General features: G+C 54.1%; 2 protein-coding genes across 3 annotated transcripts; both read right to left on the bottom strand.

Moving 5' to 3' along the window:
- Positions 1–103: 103 nt before the first annotated feature.
- On the bottom strand, positions 104–5,871 carry LOC148883286 (uncharacterized). The gene is made up of 3 exons (XM_089023172.1): positions 5,283–5,871; positions 4,910–5,026; positions 104–3,922 (listed from the first exon to the last, which is right to left on the bottom strand). The coding sequence occupies exon 3, from the start codon at positions 3,701–3,703 to the stop codon at positions 128–130; it is 3,576 nt and encodes a 1,191-aa protein (XP_088879298.1). The 5' UTR covers positions 3,704–3,922; positions 4,910–5,026; positions 5,283–5,871; the 3' UTR covers positions 104–127.
- An 859-nt stretch (positions 5,872–6,730) lies between these two features.
- On the bottom strand, positions 6,731–16,400 carry LOC148883285 (protein shisa-7-like). 2 transcript variants are annotated; one of them, XR_016118686.1, is made up of 9 exons: positions 15,849–16,400; positions 12,562–13,813; positions 12,027–12,269; positions 11,779–11,895; positions 11,565–11,698; positions 10,961–11,182; positions 10,498–10,867; positions 8,730–9,557; positions 6,731–8,583 (listed from the first exon to the last, which is right to left on the bottom strand). XR_016118686.1 is itself a non-coding variant. In XM_089023908.1 (8 exons), the coding sequence occupies exons 2-8, from the start codon at positions 12,924–12,926 to the stop codon at positions 9,188–9,190; spliced, it is 1,821 nt and encodes a 606-aa protein (XP_088880034.1). In that variant the 5' UTR covers positions 12,927–13,813; positions 15,849–16,400; the 3' UTR covers positions 6,731–9,187. The 2 variants fall into 2 exon arrangements, 1 of the variants encoding a protein (XP_088880034.1); XM_089023908.1 differs by having other exon boundaries at positions 6,731–9,557.
- Between the last annotated feature and the right edge of the window lie 492 nt (positions 16,401–16,892).

The raw sequence follows: 16,892 nt of genomic DNA, 5'->3' as shown, positions 1-16,892 counted from the left end.
CTCCGAACGGTCCCAAGGGGTGAGCGTTTGTCTGTCTGTGCCACGCGATTGGCCGGGGACGGTTCAGGGTGTCCCCCGCCCCCCTAATGAGGCCGAAGCGCTTTGGAGAATGACCGCTTCGAGTCGTCTATTGGGGATACTCGGTCAGAAGCGAGGACTCGTCACGCGACGCCCGGTCGCCCGCCTCGACGAGGGCCCGGCGGGCCCCCGAGGCGGGCGACCGGCACGAGAACTTGTGCCTCTCCAAGATCCGCGAGCACCAAAAGCGGCGTCGGCATTTGCGGCAGCGGAAGGCGGCGCGCTTGAGGTGGCGCCCGCGGTGCCGCAGGGCCTCCAGGAGGCCGGCGCTGCGCCGCCCGCACGTGGGGCAGCGCAGGCGGGCGAGACGCCCCGAAACCCCGGGCGGGTGGCGCAGGGCGCGGTGCAGCAGGAGGAAGCCCCTCCTGGCGTAGGTGGCGTCGGGGCAGACCGGGCACAGGAAGCGCTTGACGGGCAGCTCCAGGGAGCGCAGGCCGCCGACTTTGACGGCGCCGCCGGACCAGGAGCGGACGGCCGCCATTGCCCCCCGGACCCTCAGCTGGGCCAAGAGCTTCTTCTTGTTGATGCGAGCCAGCATCCGAGCCCGCCTCCTCCTCAGAAGCGACAACTTCCTGCGCGTCTCCTTGCTGAGGGGGACGCCCACCAGCTTGCCGTCCCTCATGATGCTGTGGATCACCAGCCGCCGCTTCTTCTTCTTCGCGTTCTTCTTCTTCTTCTTGGGCTCTTTTGCGACGTCCTCCGACGGCTTCCCGGGCCCGTAGCGGAAGGGCCGCCGGGGGTCCTGGCGGCAGGCGGCGGGCGCCTGGGCGCGGTCGAGCCTCTGCCCGTGGCGGTCGATGCCGTGTTGCGACAGCTTGTGGCGCACCAAACTGTTGGAGTAGGCGAAGGATTTGCCGCAAACTTGGCAGCCGAAGGACTTTTCCAGGCCGGCGCCGCCGCCGTGAAGCGTTTGCTGGTGCGCCGTCAGGTGGAAGTAATGGCGGAAGGATTTCCAGCAGACGGTGCAGGTGTAGAGCCTTTGGGAGGGGGTCCCGGAGGTGGGGGACCTCTCCTCTTGAGAGCAAGACGACAAGAAGTCGGAGGCGGCCCGGTTGGCGGCGGCGCCGGCGCCTTTGATCCTTCGCCCCCGCTCGTCGATCTCGCCTCGGCGGTGCAGCTTGCCGTGCCTGACGAGGCTCTGCGCGTAGGCAAACGTCTTGGCGCACAGGTTGCACTTGTAGTTCTTCTGGCCCGAGTGCACCGTCAGATGTTTGGTGAGGTGGAAAGGTTCGCGGAACATTTTGCCGCAGACGTCGCAGGCGTGCGGCTTCTCGCCCGTGTGGACCCGATTGTGTCGCCGCAGGGTCTCGGCCCGCCGGAAACGCTTGCCGCACAGCCGGCAGCCGTACGGGCGGTCCGAGCCGTCGCCGGCGGGCGGCGGCCCGCGCCGCCTTCTCGCCGCGCCGTCGCCTTGTTCTCGGGCTTTGCGGGGTCGCCGCGGTTTGGCGCCCGGCCGGCCGTGATGCGACAGCGGCACGGCGGAGCCGTCCGTCCCCGGCGAGGACGACGCTCCGAAACCCAAGCCCCCCAGAAGCCCCCCGATGACGTCCCTTCTTTCGCCGTCCCCGCCTTCCGCGTGGATGTCGCAGGAGGCGGCGGCGGCGGCGGCGATGGCCGACATGGCGCTGCTGGTCACCTCGTCTTCGGAATCGTCCAGCAGGGACGACAGGGGGAGGTGCTGCTGGTTGTGCGGGTGGGGGTGCAGGGTGGGCGCCAAGGGGGCCTTGCGAAGGGTCGGGTTGTTCGCGTCCGGCGAGTACAGCGACGCCGGTCGCGAGCGGCGGTAATCCTCGTGGTAGGACGGCGCGGCCGGATAGCGACTCGGCGAACAGTCGCCGGCGGCTTTCCCGCCGCGGCTCTTGGAACCTCGCGGCGGTTTCCCGCAGGCGCCCGAAGCGGCGTGATTGAGCAACGAGGTGCTTTCGCGGAAGCAACGCCCGCAAGCCGGGCAGCGGAAGGGCTTCTCGTCGTGGATCTTCTCGTGGCGCGTCAGCGACTCGCGGCGGTTGAAGGACTTTTGGCAAACGTTGCAGATGAACGGGCGCTTCTCCGAATGCGTCACGCCGTGTTGGATCAGGTGGCCGCGTTTCTTGAACCTTTTGCCGCAGTCGCCGCAGCAGAAGATGCGCTCCGGGCCGGGCGAGGCGCCGTCCGACCTGCCGGCGTCGGGCGTCGCTCCGTGGCTGCGCAGGTGACGTCGCAGGCTGGAGAGATGCGTGAAGCTTTTGCCGCATTCGCCGCAGTGGTACAGGGATTCGGGTTCGGGGCGGCGCGACGGGTCGCCGCCGCGCCTTTCTCGGGATTCGGCCGAGCGCCCGTCGCCGTCGGCCGGCGCCGAAGCCGAGGAGGGCGACGAGGACGAAGGGGCTCGCGAGGGGGACGACAGGAGGGACGAATGCGGCGACTGGCTAACCCCGACCGGGGCGGAGGCGCCGTGGCGATGGCCCCCCGAGGCGCCGTGAGGCTCCGCCTTCCTCTGCGGGAGGTACCCCGCCATGGCTTTCTTGCGCCTGCTCCCGCCGGCCGACGAGGCCTCCCCCGACTTGGCGTCGTCTTTGGCGAGGGACAAGTGAAGCGGCAGCGGTAAGGGAAGGCCCGCCTCCTGCTGCATGAGGGAAGCGATCTGATTGGACGAGAGGACGGGAATGCTTTGAAAATCAAATGCGCCCAGGGCGGTGGGCTGGGGGGCCGGGTGCAGCGGGTGAGGGTGGTGCGCGTGGCCGTGGGGGTGGGACAAGGCGTGGGGGGTCAGCTGCTGCTGCTGCTGCGACGCCGGCGCCGAGTGGCCGTGGGACGAGTGCAGGGCGGGGGGAGGGGCCAGCGACGGGCCCGACTCGGCCGAGCCCTGGCCCAGACCCAGACCCAAGTGGTTGTGGGTCCCCTGCTGCACCAGGAACTGCTCCAGGCCGCTATTGGCGGGGACCCCCGACAGGAAGTACTGGTTGGCGGCCAGCATGCAGCTGAACTGCTGGTGGAGGCTGCGGGGGTCCGACTGGCCCGCCAGGGGGACCGCCGCGCCGCCGGCCGGGTTGCCGGAAACCGACGCCGAGGTGGAGGTCGACGAGGAGGAAGACGAGGGTCCGGGGGCGGACAGCCCGGGATGCAGCGGGGGCGGCAGAGGGGCGGGCAGGACCCCGGCGCCGCCGTTGGCTCCGCCCCCGCCAAAGTCGAAGCGGCCCATTCCCGAGTGCAGCTGTTCCTCGGCCGGGTGGAACGGGCGCAGGAACTGCGGATAGCCCGACGAGGAGGAGGAGGAGCCGCCGCCGCCGCCGCTCATCTTGCCGGACTTCCTGGAAGCGTGAGTCGACGATGAAGACGACGACGACGACTGGCTCTGGTGCGGGGGAGGGGCGGCCATTTTGCCAAACAGGGAGGAGGAGTCGGCGAAGGCGTTGCTACGGGAGGCGGGCAGCGTTCCGAGGCCCAGACCGGACAGCAGGGCGCCGGACGTCTCGGCGGGGCTCTGGTGTTGCTGCTGAAGCTGCTGCTGATGCTGCTGCAGCTGGACCTGGACCTGCTGCTGGTGGCTCAGTTGACGCTCCAAGCCCAAACCTTTGAACTGATGCGCCTGGTGTCCGCTCAGCATTTCCAGAATCTCCATGGGGTACTTGCTGAACTGGAACATCTCCCAAGCGGGCGACGGCCCAGCGCTCCCGGGGGTCAAATGGACCGCGTGCGCCACGCGACAACCTCGCGGAGAAACGTCCGGCCTTCTCGGGAGGTCACTTTGGCATTTGCGTCGCCTCCATGAAATCGTCTGTCGGCTTCTTTCGAGATCCGGGAAGACGGAGAAGAATCAAGTGCAAGGATGGAAGGCGTCTTCCTGCTCAATTCGTCAGAAAGTCTGAGGAAGAAAAAGACTCGGTGTCAATAGAAATGCCACATTTCAGGTTGTAACTATTAACTCCTTTGCTGCCATTCCCACATTTATTCGGTGTGACGTGGAGCGGCCATTCCCCAATTTGTTCTTGCTGGGGTGCTGCTGATAAAGCACTGGTCAGACCTCTAGCTATGTTTTCCCTTCCACGAGGAGGCAGCATTTGCCTTTTGTCCATGTTTGCTAATCAAAAACCCGCTCTTATAGCTGAAAACGCAATTTGAATTTTTAAAAACTTTTTGTTGAATTTTTGAGCAGTTAGAAAAAAAAAAACATGGTCACTTAATGAATTCCATTGAACAGCAATTCCGGACATCAAAACAGAACATACGTCACATCACTGTACCGTTTTACGAAATTACTGTCCTCTCGGACCCAGCATGCAAGGCACTTAGAATGACTTTAACAAACATATAGAGCGCACAATACATTAATAAATAACTGGTTTTCAAATTTGAAGTAAAAGCATATGGCTGTTATCGTGGTTTACATGGGGCAATGTGAAATTTTGGTTCGGACATTAGCAAACACCACAAAATTTACGTTTGATTTGCTTTCGTGGGCCGTGACGTTGACACCCGTTATATGTAGAAGTACTGCACCCTTTACATGGGTGAGAAATGACCGGCTTGACGTCATAAGGTCACGTCCCTTTTGGGCTGGGGAAACTTTGCTACTAGCCCAACTACAAATTCATCATATTGTTTTATTTTGGCGTTTTTAGAATTTCCTATACTGTAAAAGTCAACCACATTATTGTCTTTTAGTGTAGTAAACAAAAACATGCGGTCGGGATTATCACGGTTGCATGATTTGAGTTTCTTTTACCACTGTCAATCATGAAAAGCTGTCAATCAAACTCGCGTCAGTGACAGTGATCAGCCATATTTTGTTGTTGTTGTTGTTGTAATGAAGCCATCATGGAGTATCTCTAGTCATGAGCTTGCGTCGTACCTGCTTTGTGTGCGACGTTCAGCTGGACAAGAGGGTCACGGAGGCCGCCTTGTGGGGTGGCCACTCGGCTTTCATGTTGTCGTCGTCGTCGTCGTCGTCGCCTCCATCGGCAGCGAGCTAAACGCGGGCCAAACGGCACAAAATAAGAGTCGCGCTAAATAAGTACACCGATATGTCAATTGGGTGAACAAAAGTAAACTTTTATACATAGTAAATGGAAAAAAAGAGAGCAAAAATGACCAAAAAAAGGGGACGAATCTGCTTCGCTCGAGAAGCGATTAGCCTCCAACTAGCTCCAAGCTAACGGACGAGCTAACATTCCGCCGCGAAGCAGAAAGTAGTTCCTTACGTTTCACAATAATAACGTCTTTACCTCAAAACGCCAGTGAAGGTTGCAAAGGGGTGGAAAGGCGGTGATCATTGAAGCATACGAGCCGAAAATGGCGCGGGGTCTCTTCCGGTTGACCGCTCGTTCCTCCCGCCTGTGTTAGCAAGCGAGCTCGGCCGGCCGGCCGGCCTTCCTGCCGTCCACTAACAAAAAGGCCGCAGGCCGCTCGGCGCCGCTATTGTCTCCGGGCTGCGCGACGTCGCTCGAGCGTCAAGCCGTTTGGCTTCCGCCTTTGCCCGGCCTCAAGTGGTCGTACTCTCCGCGGCCAGGTGGGGGCTGCTCGCCAGGCTGTCCGCCCCGCGTCGGTGCTTCTTCGCTCGGCGAGAGTCGCCCCCCCCATCCACACCACACCCCACCCCAACCCCAACCTCAACCTGCTCCCCCTCGGTTGCTCGGAGCCCCGAAATGGTCGCTTCCTGTACGCGCGCGACTTCCGGCTCGGCTATAGCAAGGCCGTCGGCCCGCAGGCTACTCGTGTGCGGACGCGAACGCCACTGACCGCCGCCGACCGCCGCCCCGCTTTCACGCGCCTCACCGCTGACCCCTGCCTGCCAAATAGTGCGCCTTTCGCCGTTTTGGGTCGCGGGCACGAGCGCATTGGGTCTGTTGACACGGCGCGTGCGTGTGCGTCCACGAAATAAAGGGCAATCAATCAATTAAAGACATCATTCGCTTCGTAGGGTGTGTTTTATGGCCGTCTTGTTTGTATGCGTCTTGATTTTTTTTCAATTGGGGATTCTACATTAACTGGCCACCACTCTAGGTTAATGGTGTCAAATCAAAGCCTGGGGGCCAAATCTGGCCCGCCACATCATTGTATTCGGCCCGCGAAAGCAAATAGAACTTGTGAAATTCCATGATGCTTGCTAAAGTACGAACCAGATATTCAAATTGTCATATGTAAACCACAATAATAGTCATTATTCTTGACTTCAGATTTGAAAACTCATTATTCATTCATTCATTTGTTGTGCGCTCTAGATGTAATATGTGGAGGGGATGAAACATTCTAATGGGTTTCCCTAAATTCATAACGCCCCCTGAGATGAAACCGGAACTACAATAATAATAATTAATAATAACAATACATTTTATTTCTAAGCGCCTTTCAAAACTTTCAAGGTCACTTTACAGTCACAGGATCAGTTTTCATGTTCAAATAAGTAGTGGTAGCTGACGACTTGTTAGGTGCTAGCGGGGTGAATAAATGTAAGATTCAGCCCATCCGAGTTGCTAAAGTTATTGCGTGTCAGAAGGCGGTGACTATTGCAGTTCCAGTAGGCCGGAAAATTATTTTTGCAAGCGGTTGGAGGGTGCTGTTGTGAGATTTTGATGACCCTGACGTCACAACACACATAACTAAGGCGCTTGAAATAAAATGTATTATTATTATAACTGACAGACGTCCAACAACATTTGTTTGTTTTGTCTTCCTCCGGCTTTCAAAGGATTTATTTGTCATTGTCAAATATTGTGATTTGTACAAACTCAAAAGTGAGAAGAAAAAACAAAAATGTTTTTTTGCCAACATTGGACAGGATGTCCTACATGAAAAGTCCTTTCTAATTTGAGGTATGCAGAGGATCTTACAAAGAGGACATGACCACAATTCGCAAACAAACACACACCAACAAGACTTTTCAGGTTTGGTCAGCCCAAAAAGGGAAAAAAAAGACAAAGACGAGCGCTCAAAGTGGCTTTGGTAAATGATGACAGCGACAGATCATCTGCTTCCGCGCTCAGATGAGGCTCAAAATCCAAAGAAGGCGTACACGAGACATCATGACAGTGACATCATCATCAACATCATCACGTGGAACCTTTCATACGTCGCCACCGGAAGCTTCTCAAGTGTGTGATGCGAAATGATCCAAATGCGCCAGCGTGCAGCCACATGCCCACCAACAGAACATTCACTAAGCCACCAGACAAAAAATATATATTTTTGGGTTTTTTTTGCCAAACGTTGGTGGCGTCTGCCTTAAAGGACAACCCACAGCATTTTTTGGTTTCCGAACTGACATCAGAAAAACGTTTTATCGCATCTAAAATACCCAAAACACGCAGGATGATATTTTTCGTCAAATGAAAAACACCAATAAAAACGACTTCAGGTGTTAAAACGGCAACAAATTGAGCTGTGAATTGGGCATTTTCAGAAGGTCGGTCCCGCCCCCTTGTTCGTGACGTCACGCCAAGACGTCTTGCCTTGCTGGAGAATCAAAACAATGGCTTCAGATTGGGAGAAGATGCTTTCTTGTTACTCATCCACTTATGAATATGATTGAAATAGTTCTGAAGAGGAAAGCATAAATGTTTGCAATCCATTAAAAAAGTCCTTCTGTATCATTTTGAGGCATCTGGACTGCAATGTAGCGTCTCAGAAAATGCACAAGATGGCGCCCAAGCTCCGTTGGAAATGGGCTGATTTGTCTGCTGGGAATTTGTGTCAACTAGTATCAAATAGTAGTCTTGGTGCAACACACAACAATTCACCATCGTGTTATTTGTGTGTTTTCCTTCTAATTTCGCCATCAACACAAAGTTTTCAGAGCAAACAAAGTACCCAAAATGCATTGTGTGTCGCTTTCTCGGTCAGGGGCGTTCCCTCCGTGACGTCACGTCAGGCATCGTCACCAACTCAAAAACAAGACTTCCTGAATATTCAGCGCGAGTCTTAAAAGGTAAAATATAGCGACATGCGCTGGAATGTTTGTCAAATACGCTCAGTAGGAGTCCTTTGAAGACATTCTACAAATGATGGACACAACTTGTCCAGAGGCGTCGGTTGTCATTTGAAAGCGGGAACAGAAAAGGACAGGCGCACACAGCACACCTCATCAATTGTTTTGTGTTTATAGCCCTTAGTGTCATGAAGCGTGTCGCCGAGTCCGGCCCGTGGCTCTCTTGCCCCGCCCCCCTCCGCCCTTCTTAAAGGGTTGCCATTCCACACGACGGCTGCCAAAAAGCTGCCGGCGACCATGCAGCGGATTTCTCCATTTTTGCAGGATGCGGGCTTTGAAATACAGTCGAGAATGCGTTGGCGCACCAAAGCGTCCCCCTCCCCCATGTTTTTCCCCTCCCCCTCAGTTGTGCCACTGAGAGGCGCGATTACGCAAGTGGGGGGTTGTTGACATTTCTGACAATGAGTTCTGTGCATCAAAATCAAAGGATGGAAAAAAAAAAACCAAATAGCCTTGAGATGTGAGTTGAATTTGCGACCGCGCTCCTATCTCAAAGCACGGCGGAATGCGCTTTTTTCATCCCTTCAACCAGGGGTCTCAAACTCCGGTCCTCGAGGGCCGCAGTCCTCCATGTTTTCCAAGTCTCCCCGTTGAAACGCACCCGTTGCAACACGGCCTCAGGTGCGTTGCAACGGGGAGACTTGGAAAACACGGAGGATTGGGGCCCTCGAGGACCGGAGTTTGAGACCCCCGCGGCGGCCTTAAACCAATCAAAGCTTGATTTTGAAGCTATACAATGCGGTTAGATGTCAATTCAAAAGAGACGACGCAGATATATTTTTGTCGCAGGTGATTACCGTATTTTGTGGTGTATAAGGTGCAACCAAAAGCCTTTTCCTCCATGATCCATTCGCATCTTCCTCCATTTGCTTTCATTCTATGTAAGACATTTTTTTATGCTGCTTTCTGACACTATGAGAGGTCCTCTGGAGACAAAAGAAATGACCTACCTTGCATATTTCGCCAATGACTCTTTTGCGTGTTGATGTGGATTAATGTGTGTGTGTGTGTGTGTTTCTGCCTGTTTGTGGGAGATGCAGTTTGTGTGTGTGTGTGTATCTTCTTTTGAGAGTGCGGATGGGTGAAGCGACGTCAACTAAACCCGCTCTTGGTTTTTGCGGCCACAAAAGCTTGAAGCCGCAGTTGTCAGACGGTGACCTCGTTCTTGCTAGCGGTGGTCAAAACGCGGGCGCCGCCGCCGCTTCCCGGGATGAAGTGAAGTTGCTCGACGGTGTTCTGCCTGATGTTAGCGAAGGCACCGCGGCGGGCGTTGGGGTGTGCCTCCCAAGCGGCGCGCTGGTGGCCCGGCGTGGGGTGCGAGTTCATCTTGACCATGTGGTGGCGCTCCGTGGACGGCGTGGCGCAGATGTTCTGCTGCGACCGCGCTTTGTGGTGGTGACTCAGGCGACCCATGGCGGGCACCGCGGCCACGCCCCCTCCGCGTTCCACCGTGAGGCCCGTGGCCAAGAGTGGATTCTCCAGTCGGTCGGGCGACATCAGGAGTCGCTCGTGGGACCTGACAACGTTGGACAGGAAATGAGTGTCAGCGATGCATCGGGGAAAAGGAACATTTATGTCTGAAAACTTATCAATTAATTGATGAGCCCGATTTAACGACATTGCTAAAGTAGCCAAAACTGATTGAAAGAAATCTAAAGACATGCACTGGAACATAATATTTCCAAATTTAAAATGAAAAACCACGATTGGAGTCACGTTAATTTTTCAAATACAGGTAACAGCCAAGTTTTCAAAACTTCGTTCTTTCCTTCCTTCCTTCCTTCCTTCCTATAACTTTGCTGCTGCGTTATTTCCGGGCAGAGCGAACGCTGGCGCGAATGCCTGCCGCTGCTCACCCGCACAAAAAAATAGTGACTGTAAAGTGTCCTTGAGAGTTTTGAAATGAAATGTATGATTATTCTTCATGTTCATTACTCTGATTCTTACTCTTAAAACTAACAATGCTTGTTTTCTGCCTATTTTTAATGTCTTTTAGAGTTGCTCTCCTGTTTTCACGCTCCGTATTGCAACCAAGCGCCATGTTTGATGTAAATACTGCAATGCACCATGGGAAAAGAAATATTGGATGATCTCTTTCGGCAGTTTCGGAAAAGCACGAGATCACAATCAGAATCAGAATACCTTTATTCGTCCCACAACGGCGACTTCAGAACGCAGCGAAAGCAAATGCAAAGTGATTATGACGAGATATGGAGAAGGCAAGATGGCCGACGACGACAACATTGAAAAACGCTTTTCAATTCCTGTGTCATTAAATGTGTTTCTTTCGCTATTTGAATGGAAGAATGTCACGTGCGGAGCAGATCATGTCGCAATATGCGCTAATCGTAGCTAATCGTAGCCGTGCGCCAGCGCTGGCGCGGTGGCTGTCAAATGCATCCCAGAGCGTCTTGGAAACGATCAAAAGTGTGAACGTGGTGATTTGTAGGCGTCACCTGCGCAACGTCTGCCAATCGGCGCCCCTGGTGTTCGGGTAGTAGTACTGCCGCTGGTTGTTGAGGAGGCGGGACAAAGTGTCGCCCTCGCCCGGCGCCAGCAGCTGATCCTGCGAGCGCACGCGGCGCGGCGGGCGCTCAAAGTCCAAGCCGCCCTCCGCGTAGTACGCCGGAACGGGCAGCGGGTACGGGTTGGGCGCCGCGTAGGGGCGGGGCCGCCGGCCGTCCGGCGCTAGCGTGACGCGCGACGAGTTGCTAGCGTAGTCGCCCGCCCGGAGGAGCTGATGCTGCGACGAATAGAAGGACGGCGGCGCGTTGGCGGAGCGCCGCTTGGACCAGGAATACGCCGGATACTCTTCCAGCTCGCGTTCTGAGACCATCAGAGACGGACGGACGGACGGACGGACGGGCGGGGGGGGGGTCAGCAGCTGACACAAAGGCCAAAGACCCCCGTTGGACTCACCCAGCTTCTTGAGCGAGCTGTAGCGGGCCATTTGCGGCGTGACGGCGGCCTCGTAAGATGGCGGCAACTGCGCCAGGTTGTGAAGGGAGTGCGAGAAGGAGGCGCGGCCGCCGCCGCCGCCCGCAAACGCGCCCCCGCACGAGTTTTTGCCGCTGCTGGCGATGAGTTTGGGCCCCGACGACAGCTGCGGCGCGTTCACGTCGTTCAAGCGGGCGCCTCGCTCTGAAAAGACACAAAAAGGCGCACGGAAAGGCGGGCTGCTACATGGCTGCTGTTTCCATGGCGACGGCAGGCAGAAAATATACCATGGATCTCATCTCATGTTTGTAACCGTCCTCTCGGCGCCACACACTCATCCGTTGGCCGCGACACACACACGGACAAATAATACTCATAATAATAATACAATAATACATTTCATTTATAAGCGCCTTTCAAAACACACATGCACAAAGACACTATTACACAAAGACAAACACACACAACCACAAACTCACGCAGGGTTCAAAGTCACGTTTTTTTTTTGTTTCAAGCTCTGTCGTCTCCCTTTTGTGTGTGTGTGTGTTCCATCCTTAAAATGGGGGTGGGGAGAAGGCTCACTCACTGCGGTTGTCCTTGCTCTGCACGATGGGCGTGTACAAGTTTTTAGGTGGACGTCCGTCGGCGGTGGTCAGCGTCTTGTTTCTGTCGCCGTGCTGCGCGGGGCTGGACTGGTGACGTAAGATGTCCACCAGCGACCTGTCACAAGCAGACAGACACCTCGGATTCATTTTGGAGGCGGAGGAGGAAACGCGAAACTTCTCCAAGCGGCGTCTCACCTTGGCACGTCGGCGTCTCGGCGGCGCGGGCGCCGCGCCACCTTGGCGAAGGCGATGCGCACGCCCACGGCCATCGCCAGCGTGAAGGAGATCACGCCGCCGATCACGTAGGCCGTGCTGTGCAAAGCGTACAAGCAAAGGCGCCGTCGGCCTTCGAGTGACCAGTCGGCGCGTTCCCGAAAACGATACTTTGAGCAGCCTCCGCGCGTAGACGGCGGCGCGTGAGCGACCCGTCCGCCCAAACCCACCTGCCGCTCTGCCGCCGAAGCGTCTCAAAGTCCGGGTCGGGTCTGTCGTCAGCGGGCAACGTGACGGGCGCCTGCGGGTCGGCCCAGTCGGGCGACTTGTAGTTGGTGCAGGAGTCCTGGTCCAAGCGGTTGCCTCGGTGCTGGCAGCAGAAGCGGTAGTGGCAAGTGCCGCAGCAGTAGATGAAGCTTCCCTTGGAGCAGTTAAAGGTGCTGTCGAAATGGCCCATCACGTCAAAGTAGCCCCTGAGTGGTAAAACGGCCTTTTCAAAACTTGGAACAGATTAAAAACTTTTACATCGATTATCATGGAAAGTCATGGTTTGGTTTGCAAACAGGTTTCTGGAACAGATCAGGGTCAGGGTCGAACACCCAGGTGGCCCCGCCCGGATTGGACTTCAACGAGCGGCAAACAATTCTTCCAAAAAAAAGCACCAACGCAAATTCACAGCTGCAAAAATGGAGTGGTCGCTAGGCAACTGCCCAACGCCCGCGCAGGCTAGCGTCGGCCCGCAAGTTGCCGCTGCGCCAGTCCTACCTGCACACGTCCACGTCCACCAGCTGCCTGGGCGGCGGCGCCACCTGGGCGGCGCCCAGCGGGGGCTTGAGGGCGTCGGCCGTCACGTTCCTGGGCAACGTGGTCTGGGGGAGGGGCTTCGGGGGCGACCGGGGGAGGGGCTTCGGGGGCCAGTCCGCGCCGTCCTCCGCCTTCTTGAGCATCGGCGGCGGCTCGTAGCCGGTGAGAAGGAAGAGCTTGTCGCGTTTGCCGGACGGCGAGGAGGCGGGGTCGCCGGGGGGCGGCGGCTTCCTGACATCGTTGTCGGTGGTTACCGTGGAAACAGCAAAGCAGGAGAAAAGCACCAGGGAGCGGCAAAACATCCGCGCCGAAATCGTGGCTTTCATCACGATGGCGTCGTTAGCGCAAATCGAGCGCAAAACAAAATGTCCGACTTGCCGCCTGAATGTCAACCTCCAGGCGTTCTTGCGTCAAGGCGGCTCGTCGCTAGGCGACCCCTTCAAACATGGAAACCGCTCATCTTCCTAGCGCTGAGCGCAAACTGGACGAAAGGAGGCGGAGTGTGTAAACATTGAAGCTTTGCGTGTAAACTTTTCAAAGACTCGCCAGCGGCGGCGAAAGTTGACCGATGAAAGCGGCCGATGACCAGCAGCTGAACGAGCCTCAAGGCAAACGCGTGATTGAAGGTGGGGGAGGAGCTTGCGACACAACCCCAGAGGCGGGCCTATGCGCTCAGGCGGGCCTCGCGCCGCGAGCGTCTCTGTTCCGAATTGAGCGCCGGCCAGCAGAAGAGAACAAAGGAGGACTTGGCCCCGGTTCCAACGGGGCGGTACGGTTCTGCCTGCACGCCAGACATGAACGGCGGGCTCATGGGTTGCACAGAGAAGAAGAAGAAAGAAAGAAAGAGGGGTGGCCCAAAAATGGCTGGCCCAAAAATGGCTGGCAAAAGAGGGTTGGCCCAGAAGCGGCGGGCAAAGGCGTGGCTTGGACTTTTAAGCGGCTATGGCTTCGTTCTTGCCGTAAAGGGATTGCTGTCCGTCGTTGCGTGCGCCGCCTATCGAAGAAGTCGAGAGCGTGCCAGATGGCGTCCCTCGCCCGCCCGATGACGTTTGGTGAGGCATCAAAAGCTGACGGGCGCGACTCGCAGACTTCCTGATTCTTTTTTTTTCTTGCTCCTTCTGTTGACACGCTCGTCACTTTGGGGCCGGCGTTCCGGTTCGGACATGAGGAAATTGTCCAGGGTGCTCACGGCTTTTTCCACCTTCTCATTGATCTGCAACAAAACATACAAACATAGTTCATTTCACCCACTTTTCAGAGCAAAAAGTCCAAAGCCCCTCGAATTTCAGCGTGCCAGCAGTCGATATTGTCAAAGCTCTCAAGGTCACTTTACAGTCCGAGGGTAAGTTTTTCTGTGGGTGAGCAGCGGCAGATACACGCCAGCGTTCACTCAACCCGGAAGTAACTCAAATAGATAGGAAGCTTGCTAGCTAATAAATAGCTAATAGCTCGCTAGCCAGCCCGATAACTAATAGATAGCTAGCTAGACAACTAGCCAGCCAGATAGCTAATAGATAGTTTGCTCATAAATAAACAATGAATTAAAAAAATAAACACACACACACACACACACACACATCCAAATAAATAAAAAAATCCCATTTAAAAAAGCAACCTGCTCTTTTTGCCTGCGGCATTGCCGGCATTTCCCACAATGCACTTGAGCCACCCTCGCAAGCGCGGGTGGCTCGTTGACTCGACTCGGACGTAGGCGGGAAAAAATAAATAAAATCAAATAATAAAATACAAATCAGCGTGCACCATCATCGTCCTCGCCAACGCTCGCTCGCTCCCTCCTGGCGCGTGATGACTAGCAAAGTTAAAGAAGAAGCTGGACTGTCAAAATAAAAGAAGTCATTTATTTCCCTTACTCACAATTGAGTTGAAGCAGGATAAAAAGGAAAAATACAGTTTTAAGCTGAAGGACCACATTTGTTAGAAAAGGTTGAAAAAGCAAAGTCACAACAACTAAAATACATAAAAAGATGATTTAAAAAAAATAAAATGACGATTAACTCATTCACTGCCACACGTGTGCAAAAATGTGTCCACTCCAGTGCCAGGGTTTTTGTCACTTGCATTCCAGGACCCACAGAAGATTGAATTTCAGTACATTGTTAGAAACATTAGAAATTCTCTGCTTTCTCTGCACTTAGTTCCTAAGTGATATGGGTCTGGAGTTATATGAGCTTGAAATGAGGGCGACTGTCCAAAATACAATGCAATACATAAATATTGCTTTATAGATAAACAATAAATAATAGACAAACAGATAAATAAATATTTAAATTAATAAATAGATAAAGATAAACGAATAATGGATAAATAAATACATACATACACAATAGACAAATACATAAACAAATAATTACTTAAATAAAGAGATAAATAAACAGATGGATGAATGAATAAACAAATAAATAAACTGACATTTAAATAAATAGACAAATAAATCAAGTAAACACACAGATAAAGAAATGATAGACAAATACACAAACAGATAAACAGTTAAATAAATGAATGAATAAATAGATAAAGACGTGATAGACGAATACACACACAACAGCTTAATAAACAAAAATTAAGTACATTGATAAATAAATACATTTAAAAACCGTATCAATAAATAATAGATAAATAAACAAACAGATAAATAAATAAATACATTAAAAGGCAGATGGATAAATAAATAGATAAATAATGCCAAAATAAAAAACAGCAAATAATGAAATATAGGATACATAAAAATGAATAAAACACACACACACACACACACACACACACACACACACACACACACACACACACACACACACACCAGCAACTGTCGAGCGACCCGGATGAAGTAATTGTCATGCAGAGCGATGAACTCGCCTGCGTGTATGCGTGCGTGCCAATCCCCCCGCCGAGAACGTGCGCGCGAGTCAAGAACATCACCGGCGTGCACGAGTGAGACGTGCGCGTGTATGAATCATGCGTCAGCGTTTGTGCGTGCGCGTGCGTGTGTGTCTTTTGTGTAGTAGTCCATGTGCGCATCTGCAGCATTGAGCCAAGATGGAGGTTTGTTGCATTGTGCCCGGGAGGCGCTCGCGCGTGCACGAGGAGAGCCGACTCTGCAGCGGCCTGTCGCCCCCCCCCCCACCCCACCATTTCCCCCCTTTTTTTTTTGCAGCATGCTAAGACGTTAGCCTACATCTCGACCACCCGCTGAATTTGAAGGGGAGCGGCGACATGACGGCTGTACGCACCTGTTGCGTTGGAGCGCGGCTCGGCTAGCAAAGCGCGGCGTGGCCGTGGACGTGGACGTGCACGTGCTCTCCATTTTGCCTGAAAGCCACTCGGAAAAAGCAAACAAACACCATCAGTCCAGTGTAGAAAAAAGGGAAAAAGGTGGGGGGACAGGAAGGGGTTCGGGCTCCCCTTGTTCCTTCCTTGCCGTCCTGCTGCCGAGCGCGCGGTCCTCGTCGTCGTCGTCGTCGTCGTCTTCTGTGCGCCTCTTGTCCATTCGCCGCCTCGCAGCTCTTGTGTTTGTGTGTGTGTGTGTGTGTGTGTGTTTTTGCCCACCTTGATTTTGTTCAGGCGCCGCCAATCAGCCAATCGTCACGCGAGCCCTCGCGAGCTGATTGGCCACGACGCGTCTGGCAGCTCCTCGCTTGCTTGCCATCCCGTCAAGAAGCAAACGCGCCGCAAGAGCCTTTTTTCCCCCACTAACAACCTGATCACAAACGAGCGCAACCCACGCTTAGGTGGGACTGTCGCGGCTTGGAATTGAAGCGGATTTTACATTTTCGTCAACGGATGCTACAGCTTCGTGTTTGCTTTCAACATTTAGCTTGTAGGAACGCGCGTATTCCACCATGACGTCCCTGATCCACTGCTGAAAAGGACGCTCTGATCCTCTCCTCTTTCATCTAGAACTGCGTCACGTCACAAAGAGGATACAGAAAGTGCTGAAGAATGAATGTCTCTCTGTGTCTTTGTGTTGTCATATTATTTTTTTAAATGTTATGTTACTTCCGGGTTGCTGGGGTGTGGCTGCCGCAGCTCACCTGCAGAGAAAAATATCCTGTGACTGTAAAGTGTCCTTGAGAGTTTTGAAATGAACTTAGAAATGAAATGTATTATGATTAAAAAACTAAAACGCTAGCGGGAAATAAAAACATCTGAAGACACGCGTGTCCAAAATGCGGTTCGAGGGCCAAATGCGGCCCGTGGTCAATATGAATCGGGCCCGCAGCCTCCGTCATAAAATCAATCGCATTGTAGGATTAATAGATTGGGCGGTGGCGCTG

The sequence above is a fragment of the Hippocampus bargibanti genome, linkage group LG20, assembly GCF_051943395.1.
Source record: "Hippocampus bargibanti isolate YZ-2025 linkage group LG20, ASM5194339v1, whole genome shotgun sequence".
Taxonomy (NCBI): Eukaryota; Metazoa; Chordata; class Actinopteri; order Syngnathiformes; family Syngnathidae; genus Hippocampus; species Hippocampus bargibanti.
This window is presented reverse-complemented; position numbering and strand designations above follow the sequence as displayed.